Source organism: Uranotaenia lowii, chromosome 1 (assembly GCF_029784155.1).
Source record: "Uranotaenia lowii strain MFRU-FL chromosome 1, ASM2978415v1, whole genome shotgun sequence".
Taxonomy (NCBI): Eukaryota; Metazoa; Arthropoda; class Insecta; order Diptera; family Culicidae; genus Uranotaenia; species Uranotaenia lowii.
The window spans coordinates 32,205,779-32,222,354 of NC_073691.1; the positions used below are offsets into that span (position 1 = coordinate 32,205,779).

Genomic DNA, 16,576 nt, shown 5'->3' on the forward strand with positions numbered 1-16,576 from the left:
TAAATTTATTCTGCAGGAATACTGCAGATATATCAGTGAAACTTGATAGAACATAAAACAGGAATTCGTATTAAATCCATTTTAAGCCATTACTCTGACGCATCTGTAAATAAGCATTGCATTGACACTTGCCCCAATACACGGGACAAAAGTAAATTAAGAAATTTGTTTTTGCCAACATTTTTGAATATTTGACTTTCAAAGAGAAAATAAAAAAAAACGCTGAGAACTTATTAAGTGATGCAACTGATATTTTTTTAAATATTCATATTTTTGCCGCAGTAAATTTATTTAAAAAATAAAGAAATTTGCACTGTATCTAATACATAACTAATTTAATATATTTTTCATTACCATGATAAGTGCTGCTTGGGTCTCAAGCCGGTTAAATTTGCCTACCATCTTCAAGCAGTGGGGGACAAAATTGGAAAAGATGGGAGAGCTCCCATGGAAATTTAAGATAAAGAGCTTTTCAAAGAAAAGAAAGGTTTTTTTTGGGTACAGAGTACAAATTTCAAATCTTGAAAAACGAGTTTAGAGATCAAGTTTCAGTTAATAATATATACCATCTTTGAATTGCAATTCAGAACTACAACTGCAGCTGTCATTTCAAAGTTGTTGGTTCTGAAGTATGATGAGGTTTGATTTAAAAAAATGCTCTCTAAAATCTAAATTTGAATAAGTTTTTACAAATTACATTTATTTCCGGAAGGTGTAGCAAAGCACAACGGGTCAGCTAGTGTTTTTATAACGATGAAACCTGCTTGATTCTGATGCAACCAAAAAATAAACCGAGCTCATCCGGAATAGAAAGATACAGGTGTTTGGAAACAGCTATTTTTTCTTAGTTTTTCCAATCTAACTCGTTTCAGTCTGAATATTTTTATAAAGTGAGTTCGATAAAACTGTTCAATTTTGGGTTACTCAAAACTCTTTCAAACATACTTTGCTTGAATAAACTCGGCCTGAAAAGATATATTTAAAAAAACTGAAAATACTGAATAAAATATATTATTTTATTTTGAACCCTTCTAACTTTTTTGGGTTAGCTTCTACGAAGTTGACGTCTTCGACAAAATAGCTACATTTTTTACAATAAAAAAAACTTGCCAAATACATAATTGCTCTAAAATGAAAATTACAAAAAATAATTTTTCTATGTCACTGCTAGGTGTTTGAATCATTTTTTTCAAAAGCTCATTTTAAAGTGCTTTTAATGAACAGTACCGTTCATAATTGTATAGAAATTGGAAGCACGCGCACTGTCACTTCGACTTTGAACTTCCATAACTTTTTCTGCGTTAGATAGATCAAGTATCACACTACTCTATCACAAAATTTGAGCTTTCTGGAGTTTGTGTGGCCTGAGATACAGTCATTCTACGAAAATTGGACTTTTTGGACTTTTCTCATTTAAACTGTAATATCTCAGAAACTACGCTACATTTTTTGTTGAAATTTTGCAGAGTGATTGTTGAAATGTAAGGCTATCATGTCTGAAGTTTTTGAAAATTTTCATCGACGGGAACAAAAGTTACACGAGGTACTATTTTTCAGGCATGAACCTAAAAATGCGATTTCTATAGAATTATGGACGATTGTTTTCATAGGAAACTCCTATTTTATGTTTAACAACCAGTAAATCTATTTCAACCAAAAAATCAAAACAATATTGTGAGATTCTGATTTCAATACACAAATAGTTATTTAATTTCATTTTTTCATTTCATCATTGCTTTTGCCAGACATTTTTTGACTGATTTGTGGATGGAAACGATTATGTTCTCATGAATCGTCCAAAATTCTATAGAAATCGCATTTTTAGGTTCATGCCTTAAAAATTGTACCTCTCGTAACTTTTGATCCCATCAATAAAACTTTCCAAAAACTTCAGACATGCTTACTTTATATTTCAACAATCACTCTGCAAAATTTTAACAAAAAATGTAGTTTAGTTCCTGAGATATTGCAGTATGATTGAGAAAAGTCCAAAAAGTCCGATTTTCGTAGAATTACTTTATCTCAGGCCACACAAACTCCAGAAAGCTCAATTTTTGTGGTATAACAGTGTGATAGTTGATCTATCTTACTCAGAAAATTTGATCAAAAAATATCTTCAGAGTCAAAAGTTATGGTAGTTCAAAGTCGAAGTGGCAGTGCGCGTACTTCCAATTTCTATACAATTATAAACGGTACTGTAGATAAAATGTCCAGAAGACACTATGGGTCTAAAACGCTCCGTTTTGGCGTAAACAATTTTGATCACCGTTTTACATCGTTTTCCCATGTGTGCGGCGCTTCGATTCTCCGTCCTTCAACCGGACTGGCGTTTTCCAGCATTTCCGGAGAGAAAATCTTCCGGCTGGTTTTCCTTTTGTACGTCCTGATTATTGAAAACATGATTATTCTTTGGGTTAGCTTTCCAAATGCTATCAAAAAGACGAAGGAAACCAACGCGTACTCTTGCCCCACCAAACCTGCGTACTCTTGCCCCCTACGACCATTTGTGAAAAAAGCTAAAAGTGCTAAATATCACAGAGAACAGACATCGGGCCCCGAACAAAAATTTTTTGAAATCGTGTGTGAGAATACCCACCTAAGTTTCAAACCAAATTCGTAAGTGGACTAACATCCATAAGATGTCGCTACCAGTACACATATTTTTCCATTTTTTCGACACGCTTAGAAATTAATACTCATAGCTTATCTCAAATGAGGCCATTGCAATGTATGAGAGTAACACAACTTTTTGTGTGATAAATTTTAAGAACATCTTGATTTAAAAAAAAAAATGCAAATCATATTTCAATCATACTTTAATCGCTGTCATATGTCCCAGCATATGCCCCATATTGTTCAATCAATATTGGCGCTGAATTGAAAGTTGAATTCCAAGTTTTAAAGTATGTCTGTCATTAAATAGTTTTCTATAACAGAGAATGTGAACATAAATGTTATAATTGTTAATTATGGGTCGGTATTCCGGTTGATGGTATCTTGTAACTCATGTTTATAAATAACTTAAATCATTTCTACTGATTACTAACAAGTTACATGAGTTACAAGTCCTCATATATCGATCTCAGGTAACATCAACCAGCATATCGAGTCATAGTTTACAATTATAACATTTATGTTCACATTTTCTGTTCTAGAAAACTGTTAACTGATAGTAAAATCCCAACACATACTTTAACACTTGGAGTTCAACTTTCAATTCAGCGCCAAAATTGTTTGAACAATATGGGGCATCTGACAGCGTTCAATTGTGATTGAAATATGATTTGCATTTTTTTTTAATCATGATGTTTTAAAATATATTACACCGAAATTCGTGTTACTGTCATACATTGCACTGGCCTTCTTTGAGATAAGCGATGAGTATTAATTTCTAAGCGTGTCGAAAAAATGAAAACAAAAATAGGTGTACCGGTAGCGACATCTTATGTATGTTAGTCCACTTACGCATTTGGTTTGAAACTTAGGTTGGTATTCAAACACACGTGTTGAGCTCCTCGAACTCTGTTCTCTGTGTAAATATACCGATCTTATCCTGGCATGAGTGTTCCACAGATTTAATCTATGTTAGTTATGTGTCCTTTGTCACGTATGCAGATTTGATTAGCGAATTTCCACGAAGCGTAATAATGTTTCCGAATACGCATAAAATTACATAAAAATTGGAAAAACTAGAACTTAACTCATTTCTCCGACGTGTGCGAACCAAACGACAAACAAAAACACGTATGATCAGCTGACTCGATGACCTGTCAAACCAGTACAGTGTTGCTAGTTTCAATGTTGTCGTTTACTGTAAAAGCCTAGTGCGTACTCTTTCCGCCTGCGTACTCTTGCCCCACTTTACTCTATTGCTAAGCTCTTAGCCTATATGGAAGAAACCCTAGCTCTTTTTTTGTCTCGTGAGCCCGTTAGCTCATGTCTCCAGAGGAGCTTGAGATTGTTGGCTCAACCGATTCAAATTCGTGGAGCTTGTTTGCACTGCTGCTTTTCGTTTAAAATAAATGTTTAAAATAAATGTTGGACGGTTTTGGTAACTAGTAAAAGTTACCAGCACTAGTAACTATGAAATAGTAAAATTTATAAATTTTCGGGAAAAACGCCAAATGAAAGGGCTTGTTGCGAGGATTATTAAAATCTATGTAAGAGAGTTCTTGTAACTAGTAAAAGTTACCAGCACTAGTAACTATGAAATAGTAAAATTTCAAAATTTTCGGGATAAACGCCAAAAGAAAGGGTTTTTTGGGAGGATTATTAAAATCAATATGTAAGAGAGTTCTAGTAGATTTCAATAATCCTCGCAACAAGCCCTTTCATTTGGCGTTTCACCAAAAAATTCTAAATTTTACTATTTCATAGTTACTAGTGCTGGTGACTTTTACTAGTTACAAGAACTCTCTGACATAGATTTTAATAATACTCGCAACAAGCCCTTTCATTTGGCGTTTTTCCCGAAAATTTCAAAATTTCACCATTCCATAATTACTAGTTTGTTTGTTTATTATTCCAGTAGAGTAAGAATACACTAGTGCTGGTATCTTTTACTAGTTACTAGTACTTTCTAACATTGATTTTAATAATCCTCGCAACAAGCCCTTTCATTTGGCGTTTTTCCCGAAAATTTCGAAATTTTACTATTTCATAGTTACTAGTGGTGGTAGCTTTTACCAGTTACAAGAAATCTTTAACATTCATTTTATTAATCCCAACAAGCCCTTCCACAGTTCCTGGTGCATAAAAAATATCATTAAAAAAGAGCGAGAAAAGTAACGGGCCTAGATTGCTGCCTTGCGGCACGCCAGATGGATTGCAAAATTCAGTAGATTCATAAGATCCTAATTTAACCGTCACTTGTCTGTTCTGGAGGTAGGACGCTAGCAAAGTGATGAAAGCTTGTGAAACACCGAGTTTATCAAGCTTTGCTAGTAGCATTGTGTGGTTCACTCGATCAAATGCTGCCTTTAGATCCGTGTATAGCGTATCAATTTGAAGTCCGTTTTCAATATTTTTTTAGCAAAATGATGTAAACTGGGTGAGGTTAGAACAAATTGATCTTCCGGAAAAAAGCCGTGCTGGTCAAAAGAAATGTACGTTTTAATTTGACTCAGGATGCTTTGGGAAATGAATATCTCGAATAGCTTTGAGCCAGCGCACAAAGATGTAATCCCTCGGTAGTTCTGTATGTCCTGTTTATTCCCTTTTTTGAATACTGGAAACATCGTAGATTTTTTCCACAGAAGGGGAAATGTAGATGATGACCGTGAGCGATTGAACAGAAGCGCTAATGGTGCGCTGAGATATTCCGCACAACGTTTTATAACGATCGGTGGTATTTCGTCGGGACCCGGTGAGTAAGACGGCTTTAGTTTCCTTATTGCGTTATTAGTCTAATAAAAAAGACCCAATTCATCATGAATCTTCAATGAAATTAAACTAATTAATATCACAGAAATCCATCACAGAATTTTTGGTTCAAATCACAAAAAACAGATTACAAAAAACACCACAGTAATGTACTTTTTTTGCAAAATCTGTAATTTAAGGCATCTTTTTTTGTATTACTGACTTTGTCGTTACCTTTAAAAGTTGTTCGGGGCAATATGACCCTAAGCACGCACATTCAAATAATCTATTTGATTGATTGATACTAACAAATTTTATTTTTGAGATAAAAAAAAATTGAGGTTTAGAGAATCGATTCTTTCAAAATAAGATACAGTGAATCAAAGTGAAAATTGAATATCTTTTTTGAAGTAAGTAATAAATTTGAACGGATAGTTTGAAAACAACTTCTCAAGGCTAAGTTACTGTTATTTATATAAAAACATTAGTTTTTTAACCTTAAAATCTTTAAAGATGAAATTTGATTGAAGTTTTCACAGTTACACAAAGATTAGGAATGAGAGCTATCATATTTTAGTTTCGCTCAAAATAAAAATTCTTTCTTCAGTCATCACTATCAGAATTTACTCTAAAATTGCCAGATTTTTTTTTCAGCACATGTCTGGGTCTCCAAAATCCTCGCATTTGATTTCAAAATTAACGACCAAAAATCCGGGGAATGTCCGGGCAAATTTTATCAAAATTCATAAATTACTCACAAAAATCAAGAAAAAAAATTTAAAAAAAAAAAATTAAATGAAAACACTTTGACAGATTTTAATACGAATTTAATGCTTCCAAAAAAGCTACCATGATTATTTTTATAAAACTTGCTCGAAAAATTTCGTTTTGGAGGCATGAATAAAAAAAAATGAACAACAAAAATTGTTTTTTTTTTGTGTTTGATTTTCCGGGCATTTTTCAATGAAATCCGGGCAACCGGGCCGGGCCGGACTGTTTTCAAATTGTGTATTAAATATCCGGGCAAACCCTGATAAAACCTGGCAATCTTACTTTAAAATATTCTACAAATCATCATTAGAAAGCAGAAACCAAGATCTAGTTATCCCCCGAACTTAAAAGAAAATCGTTCGGATATAAACCCTATCCATTAGACTGAGTCGATTTGGGGTCATTTTTGAATTTCTCAAACCCTGGGATCCAAAAAGGTTCGTCTTGGTCCAAAACTCATCCATGATTTTTTGTAGAATTTTTAAGTAACGTTTACATGAGTAAATTTGAACTTTTAGGTTTGTATGGGAAAATTGAATATTTTGTACTGAAAAATCAACAGCGTTTTTGCTTCTTCGGTGGAACCGATTCAGCTAACTGTTTTTGTGCCAATTTATAAAATTCCTAAGGGAAATTTCCCACTAAACAACTTTGTCGAAGACCGTAACTTCGTATACAATTAGGCAAAAAAGTTATTAGCTGTTTAACAGAGGTATGTCTTTTCGCATTGATAAACGACAAATTCAATTGACATCACTGCTAGAGCCTCGCAAAGTATTGCAAGAAAAGTAGTTATGCAATACCTCGTTAGGCGCCCTGCAGGGATGTCAATTGAATTTATTGTCTATCAATGCGAAAAGACATTCCTCTGTTAAATAGCTAATAACTTTTTCGCCTAATTGTATACGAAGTTACGGTCTTAGACAAAGTTGTTCAGCGGTTAAATTCCCTTAGGAATTTTATAAATTGGCACAAAAACTGTTAGCTGGCTCGGTTTCACATAAGAAACAAAAATGATGTTGATTTTTCAGTACAAAATATTCAATTTTCCCATACAAACCTAAAAGTTCAAAATTACTCATGTAAACGTTACTTAAAAATTCTACAAAAAATCATGTATGAGTTTTGGACCATGACAGAGCTTTTTAGACCCCAGGGTTTGAGAAATTCATAAATGACCCAAAATCGACTCAGTCTACTATCCATACCGCTTGATCAACTGTTCCGATTTGCGTCGAATTGAGCCATTCAGTTCCGCTCAAGATCATTTACCCTCGTTTTGAGTTTCGACTATAAACAGAACTTGGACTGCAAATCGATCATTTCCAACCGGGTTGGCCATTCTGAGATGATTTGAGTGAAATCGGGAAGTTCAATAATTTGTTTTGGATTTATAGCCCTGGGTTTGTTGCGGAACTTCCGCTGAGTTTCTAAGTGGCCATGTTTTTGTCGGGAAGCAATGTCTGAATCAATTTACCAGCTAAGAGTGGTTTGGAAACAAAAAAAAAATAACCAAAATTACAAAATTTACACTAAGAAAGTTTTTTTTTAATTTTTGAATTTTTTTAGTTTATTAATTTTTTTTTATTTTTGTATAAATTTGCTTTAATTTTTGTAATTTTTGTCTTTCTTGCCATTTTTGTCTTATTGTCATTTCGGTCATTTTGACCCTGCAATAATCCGATGATTTTCACTTCCGTCAACACGTTCTATGACTTCTAGAACAAAACAATATTCATCATTATTAATCACAGAAAACACCACAAACGCATGCCCACCCAGTGAGTGGGTGACTGATAACAATTCGTGCTTGTTATTGTCGGTTTTTCTTGGCAAACTCGTAGATCAGAGAAGCTTCGACAAGATCCACGCTCTCTCCCGGTGTTTATCTCTTTTACTATTTGTGTGCGTTTTCTGATAACTAGGAGAAGGCCCTCAGCGGAATCCTGAGACCTAACTACGGGACAATTGCCGTTGTAATCAAACCAAATACTGGCAAATACAGCAAGAAACCGGGAGAGAGAACGATGAAGCGCCTCGCGGATAATTTGTAACGAACAAACGAACGACCTGTCGCTACCTGCTACTGACTGTTGCAGTGCTTATTTGTTGTACTATCATTTCAAGTATCGGCCAAAGATCCAATTAAAACTCTACGGCCTAGGGCTGGTCACATTTCAGTCAACTGTCAACCCATAACGGGTACGGATCGGAAATTTCGACGAAATAGAGGAAAAAAATCTTCCTGGCCGGGAAAACGTTTTCGGTTAGCAATTGTTATTGTTTTTTTTTTTCAATTTTTTTTTTGAAATTCGAGTGCGGAACTAAACGAGTGATATATTACGAACTACAGTGAAGTGAATCTTTAACGAGCATTCCTGATTAAAAGTATTTTAACAGCATTTAAGCGAAACGGGTTGCTTTTATAAAATCCAACTGTGAAGTGACTTGACACCCGATTGGATTAAATCGAGCATAAACATTCTTCAAGCTAAAATTATCAACATTTGAGGCGATGTCGTAAGTTATTTATAAATTTATTAATATTCATGTACTATTATGAAAAATGGAAAAATGCACCCAAGGGCAAGGACAATTTCAATTTTCAACTGAAAAAAAAAAACTGTTAGCCAAGTGGGGTGAATGAATCTTTCGGGGGACACATCTTCGAAGCAGGTTGAAACTAGTGCCAAAAAATGTCGACCGTTAAAGTGCAGTGAAGTGGGAAAAGGGAGAAACGTGAGTGTGATTCTAATGCGGGTTAAAGTCGAAAATAGCTACTGAATCGGATCAATCCTCATCCTTCTCTCCCTCGGGAATTTATTTGTTGACATCTGATGCAACTGCACCGAATGAAGGCGAAGTTTGTTCTGAGAGCACGTGTTTTAAGTGAAAGTCAATCAGCGAGCGAGTGGTTTGATCTTGTTTAAGCATGTTTTGGTCACTCATAACAAGTGTTTTGAAATAGTTGGACAGTTCATCAGCAAAAGTCAACATTCATTCGGAATATGCTCCCAAAACCATGTTTGGCATAAAGCTGAGACAATGATCCTGATTTCAAATTAATCTGAATCAGTATAGAAAATCGATCTGAAAGTTAATCAAAAGCCGTAGTGGCTTGTGATATACCGTCAAACGGGACATCATTCAACAGCCTGGTTAGATGCAATATTTGAACACCATAACACTTATTAAATTTTTATTTTAATATTACGGAATAAAGTTATCATTTAATGATAATAAAATTATAATGTCATAGTTTCTCGGACAATCATCAAATTTTATTGAGATTTTTTTTTTTAATTTAGTTACCAGTCAGGGCTAAAATGCATCAAAATGTTGAGAGGTGAGAGTTTCACCTTTTAAATCTCGTTTTCATATGCTGAAATATGATTGTTTTGAGTCATGCGTTTGTTAATTTCAAAATTTCATCCATCGAACCATTAATTTTTAAATGTTGTTAAGTCAAATGTGGTAAAACTTTTTGTAGTATTTTTTACCCCTAGATGTATGCAGCACCCTTATGCTTTTTCTTTAAAAACATTTTTGAAAGAAAAAAAAAGTAAAATTTTATTCGAACAAAACCAAAAGTTACTGCACTTGGTCTTATTGTTTTCAAACTTTCTCATTTGATTTCAATTGAAAACAAAGTTTGTTGCTTCTTACCCCTTTTTCTTAGTATGCATGGTCAAAATCGCATGATTTTGTAATATTAATAATAACTGGTGAAACTAATAATTTTTCTGACTACGTCTATTTAAGAATTAGATTATACCGAATAGACTTTAAAGAAAGGAAAACACACAAACCCTAAAAATCTTAAATTCAAACTCAGGATTAAAGACTTTAGCCAAACATCATCCTGTAGAAGACAATCAAATCGTGGCTACATAAATGAGTCTCTTGACTTAAAATCAAGGCCGGATTAAGGGGGGAGGTGTGATATAGAGGCATTTGCCTCGCCCCCCCCCCCCCCCCCCCTCCCGATAATCTTACTACTTCAATTTCTACAAATGAATGGAAAGAAATCAAAACTAGAAAATCGGAGTGAAAACTTGAAATATAACAACTAAGGGGCCCCGTCAGATAATATAAAGAATAATTTTCCTCTTACATATAACATATACATCCCTAGAGTAAGCAGTGAAGGACTTCTCTCGCATTAAGCGGGCTGAGAATATCATAATCTTGGTATTGAATTTCAAAATTTTCTACCCAAAATCTGAACAAAAATAATGTAAACCGAATTCGAAAAAAAATCGATAAGAAAATTAAGAAGAATACACCTTTAAATTTTAATTTTTTCCATCGAAACTTGTCATTCAGTATATTCTGTACAGAACACGTAAAATGAAGAAAAACATCTTCTCATTTTCTTACATGCAAATGTGTTGCACAATAAAAAGTTACTATTTCTTTATTTATATATTTTGGAGTCTTTGACTGTGAAGTTTATGTTCACTTTCCAAGTAATGGTTACTGCACTAATTTTGCAGCTTAGCAGCAAAACTGGCTCACAGTGATAAGAGAGAACAGTGCTTTATGATAAACATTTCAGAATTTTACCCGGGTAGTATCCGGATTAATACCAAGTATTCCCTCCCTATTTTTAAAAATAAAATCTTTGAAAATTGCTGCTTAAATTAAACCAATCGACAGTACTGACATTCTTTATTAAATTTCCATCCAAATTTCTGTCTTAAAGCTTAGTGCATTAAGAAATGGGGCAGTTACGAATGCGTGTATCTTAAAAACTATTCGTTTGATCAAAATACTTTCTATGAAGAAAATGAAGGTAATCTTATGATAAATCATGAAAAATTTTGAAAAAAAAAATTTATCGTTTTTGTAAGAAAAAATTTCTATTTTATTCTTGGTATTTCCCATTGGCAAGCGCACACTTTTTTCAGTCATGATATTGATCAGTTTTTCAAATTTATAATTCGTCTAATCTGTATTTTAGGTGGCTACATCCTCCTCGTTCAACTTCTGCTACTTTTTGATCTCTTTTGAATGAAACTGAGAGCAATTTTGTGGTAACAGCTGTTCCGAAATTAATCTGGCAAAATCTGACAATAACGAAGTAAAATAATCATTAGATTGAACTTCAAGTATAATCGGTTGGTATGGATCGTAGGATCCGAAGGGTATATACACGATTACTCATTTTAGGCTTTTAAAAACAAGCCTACAAAGTTTTCGTTTTGAAAATTGTTGTTTTTTTTCCACAAGAGCAGAGTTTGGACAAATCATTATTTTTCATAGAAATCAACCAACAAACACATACTTTAATACTGAAGGAACCTTGCCACGAGCAGAAATGGTTCAGTATTCATATGCTGGAATTTGTTTGGAAAAGGGTATTTCATAAGCTTTGTCGTTCATCAGAAATCATCTGTCGCAAAGCCTCGGTACCGGCTATACAGCTAACGAGCTCCGGAAATAGCAAAAAATTGTTATTTGAAGTTAGGTTTGAATGACTCATATCAAGGCAACACTTTCAGCTTATCGGAGAAAAATATTTGGACATCTCAGCTATCTACACTTAGTTTTTCGCTTATTAAAAATAAAAAATGCTGGTTTGAGACTTGACTTCCCTAATGACCCTTAACCCTGAACCCTTAGTTTCCGGTCATGTACTTCACTGAAATGTTTGATTTGAACTTTGTGGACATTTTCAACAGTGTTGGCAAACTTTTCCAACACTTAAACACAGTAATTCTTTGAATAATCAACGGTTTTGTCAGCTATCAATTTTATAATGACGAATTTTGAAGGAAACTGTGCAAAATTATTTTTTTCTTTTTCTTTTACATCGTACATATCTCAAAAACGCGTAAACTTAAAATTTTGACAAAAATAGATCTGATAGTACTTTTTACAGGCAGCAAAATGCTGTCAAAGTTTTGAATGTCTGATTAACGAGTTATTACCAAAAGAAAGTGTCCCATTTCTAAAAGAACTAAGCTTTAGACTTGAAATTCGTATTGAAACATTTCAACTGAGTTAACAAAAATTTTATCATTTACTAAAGTAAATATCCTGAATTCAGCATATCATTTTTGAAATGATCATTCTCAAATTATCATTAAAACAATCTCATCGTTGAGTTGCTGATATCATAGAGTGATTCTCTTGACATGAATACTTTTATGGTTCTAATCTTGTCTTTTTGCAGAATTAATTCATTGAGATTTTCAAGTCTTGTGTTGTTTCTTCAGTAACTGAAGTTCAGTATCATGGTTTTTCTGAATTTCGAAAATTCAGGATCTTTGTTTAAGGTACTAAAATCTTTCGAATTCCGTATCTGATTTTTCAACGATAACTGAATCTGTGTTTTGAACATTAATCTCTATTTAGATTTTTTTTCAATTGATCATTAGGCTGGAACAAATATCAATTTCTTCTTTTGTCAACCGAGCCCCTCTCCCTCTTCGAAATTTAAAAAAAATACCGAAGAGGGGAATGAATAAAGTTTGAAGTATTTTGGAAAAAAAAATTGGAAAAAAATCAAATATTCGAAAGATAAGAAAAAAAAGTTAAATAAAAAAAAAGTAAAAGAAAAAAAAGAAAAAAATATATTTAAAAAAAAACAAAAAGATAACAAGACTAAAATACAAATTTTGAAAGATGAGAGCTATTTTGTATTCATGATTTTATTGAATTTTTCGATAAAATAAAAACTATCTTTTATATGTTTTGTACAATGATATAGTATGCAATTTTGTTGCATACAAGCTTTCGTGTAATTTATTCCAATTAATTTGTTTCTACATTCTACATTTGTTCTACATATATCGCATTAGAATGGTCACTCAATTACCAAATAACTTATTGAAAAAAAAAACTTGCTCGACTTGGGGATCGAACCCCGACCTTCGAGATGAGAACTTACTGAAACTAAAACTCGAAGTGGTGATTTGATTTTAAAAGCACTTCAATGCAGAAACTAACTTCTACGCAGACAACATTTCTATTTGAGGACAGTATACTGAACTCATCTCCAGTTTTTCTACACGTTTAAAATGTTTTGTATTCTCTGGGATAAGGTGTGTTTTCGAAAAAAATGCAACATTTTGTTTTGTGAATAACTTTTGAATGCATGGATGGAAATTGATGAAATTTTCAGTGAAGCTACTGAGTAATGTAATGTTTACGTGTACACAATTTTGTGACAATCTGTTAACTGGTTTAAGAGATAGCGTAAAATACTGAAGTTTACTGATAAAAAATTTGATTGATTGATTACTTAAATTTATTGATAAAAAGCTCAACCGAACTTAATTTAGCGGTGCTCAAAGTTTCGTTTTTTTTACCCTAAAAAATCAACAAAAGGAGGTCTAAAGGAAATAAAACAAAAACAAAGTTTTAATTTTGTTGCAAAATGAACGTCAAAATCTGGTGTAGTCTCGAAAAAGATTGTTTTTGTCAAAAATCGACTTTATAATTTCAAAAATCAATTTTGATGCCAAACTAATCTAAAATACTTGAATCGTCGAGATCTGGTGTTATCTCGAAAAAAAAATGGTCAAAAATCAATGTTCGTGGTGTAAACGGCGATTTTTTAAATTCTCAACTATATATTCGACAATTTTTTTTAGATAACACCAGATTTTGATGTTTTATGTATTTTCAAGTCATTTGGCATCAAAATTTCAATTTCCTTTTTTCCGATTTCCTCTCTTTGGTATTTTTTGAGGGTTAAAAAACCGAAACCCGAGGCACTCCTAAATCAAGTCCGATTGAGCTGAAGTTTTGCCCAGGACATTTTTTTCACCAATTTACAAATTGGTCGATGACCAATTTCTCTGCCACCTTAATATCCATATTTAGTATAGCAAATTTTGAACCCAGGCCTTAATGGGTTCAAAATTTGCTATACTAAATATACACCCAAAATTCAGACTCTACTCCAATAATGAACTTCCTTGGAGGTGGAATTTTCGGTATAAGATTCTTGGCCGGACCGACAAAAGCAACCGCATTACATATGTCTGAAAGAAACCAAATAAAACATATCAAATATAATATCACAACTTGATTCACAAAACAAAGCAGGATGGAACCAATCAGCCTCACAGGATTATCCAAAAGATCTGTCTATACAAACCCCAAAAACGTACTTCTAAAATCCTAGATTGGCTGAATATTTTTGCCTTCTGGAAATTCTATAATAATCTTGAATAGTTTTATATTATTAGTTGATGTGATTGAAATTGTTTTTTTTTTCTGAGCTAATAAACTTTTTACTCAATTAAAATGTGAAAGAATAAACAAGAACTTGAATTTAGAGCTGATAATGCTTCTACTAGTCGAACTCAATTAAGTTTTATTTTCTAAGCTCTGTTTAAAGTTTTAGAAGTTTTAGCCATTTTCAATATATTTTTTTCTGAATCTTCCAGACCATTTCGGACGCGTTATGACTCTCGAAATCTTTTGAATCCTTTTGAACCGTTTTCGACAAACTTTGTTAGTTTTAGTTGTTTTTGACTAGTTTGTCCACTCTTCTTGTCCCTTTTTATTACTGTGTTTGACTCGTTTTGATTTCTGATTTTCATTAACTAACTTTAGATATTTTAAATTTTTTCTACTCTATGACTGACCATTGAAAAACTATTTTGACTCCAATCAAAACCAGAGACTAAGACAATAATAGAGTTATTGGGTGGATACCAGTTATATCTGGTAGACATGCAGAAGAAATAGGTATATTTTTATGGCGGGCATGATCAAGAAAAATCCAAAATGTTGTTTTGGCCTATTTAAATTTGGTACCTTTCAAATATAGAAGAGGGATGAATCATCCTTCGGGATGAAAATCCCGAGAAAAAAGAAAAAAAAACTTTTAAAAAGCTACGATTTTTGCAAACGGAAGAAAGCTATAAAATTGAAATCAAAATTTTAATTTTCATAACAACAGGAAGCATCTCAAACTCACAACTATACAAGGTCTCGTTTTGGGCCAGCTGCGAGATCAAAGACCTATTTATACCATATTGATATGATAGTAAACGACCGATCGGCACCTTGAAAATGGTCAATGATGCGTCGAAGTGTTTGTCGAAAAAACAGGCAAAATCTCAAAAATCGAGCATCTATCGTTCGACAATGAGCAGGAAAAAAAATAACCGAACAACAGATCAATCTCAACTAGGATGACATGATAATGAAATAAAAATGAGCCCTCGAACAACGCGTGATAAGAAAAAGCTGTTCAATGTCGATGCGTCAATTAAAAGCAGGCACTTTGCCAAAAGTCGAAATCAATGTTCGTCAGTTCCATGCGTCCGGGTGAAGAGGGTTTTCCAAACGACTTACAAATCTGATAACGATTCATGTATCTATCGGTTTGTGTATCAGTCAAGTGCATGTTCGATTTTGACAACATCTAATTCATCACCCGGAACATATTATAATCCGGAATACATCAATCGCCTTAATAATAATTATCGTATTGGGTGGAACTGTGTCAGATTCGGAGCCATTGAGCACGCGTACTTGAGAGCTTTACCTTTATCTGGACGGGTAATCAGTCCTTTAAGATTTTTTTCAGTAGGAGACCGACTTAAGCTTGGCTCATTGACGCTTGCACTTCACTAATCCTGGTCCCCCTTATTGGACGTCCTCGTGCGCGTGGTTTTCCAGATAAGCGGACTTGTTGGGTAATATCTTGGAACACATTCGTCAAACAATCAAGAAACACGCGCACAGGGAAAGTGAGACGATGATTCTGTGTCCCACAGAAAGTGAAATTTTAAATATTGACAACCCTCTGTTAGTCTGACGGCTGCGTTTGTTCAGAAATTAAACAAATTTATAGGTTAGCAATTACAGTTAACAAGCAAATAGTGAATGACCACTGAAGCAAATACGTTCGTAAATATAATAAAAATTTATATAATTACCTTGTTAAATGATAATGCACCCATTATCATTAAATTCCTAGCGAAAACTAATCCCCCAATCTTGAAAGTGTATACAAGAAATCATAAAACGAGCTCAATCTGGTTTGAGTGGGTTGTAAATTTTGGAACAGATTCGTACCTCACAGCACACCTTCGCACCGTGACTTAGGCCTTGCGGAGGGGATGAATGACAGATTGCCATCGATTAGACATGTACTACTTGAATTTATTGCCTTTCGAGAATGTTTAAGATAAGTAGTGGCGAAATTTACAACCACCTGTCAAATCGCTATTTGACGTCAATACGTCAATACAATGCAATAGGATGCAAAGAGAACATCGGATGATCCGCATCACTGTTTTTTTGGACATTCATAGAAGATCTGACTAAAGCGGTCCATAGACTACACAAATGGCCTGTACAAATTCGATGATTCCACGACGATTGTTTGATCAATGCTCGCCCACAGACTATACAAACATTATTCACGCGAACACAAACGATTGCTGGCGAAAACAGCAATAGCAACAAAAAAAAA

General features: G+C 33.6%; 1 protein-coding gene across 1 annotated transcript in view; it reads left to right on the top strand.

The window, feature by feature from the left end:
- The first annotated feature begins 8,292 nt into the window (after nt 1-8,292).
- Nucleotides 8,293-16,576, top strand: part of LOC129738752 (sodium-independent sulfate anion transporter-like) — a 53,443-nt gene continuing 45,159 nt past the window's right edge. The window contains exon 1 of the mRNA XM_055730012.1: nt 8,293-8,652. Within this exon, the coding sequence (XP_055585987.1) occupies nt 8,648-8,652 (5 nt within the window). The 5' untranslated portion in view covers nt 8,293-8,647. The remainder of the gene's footprint in view (nt 8,653-16,576) is intronic.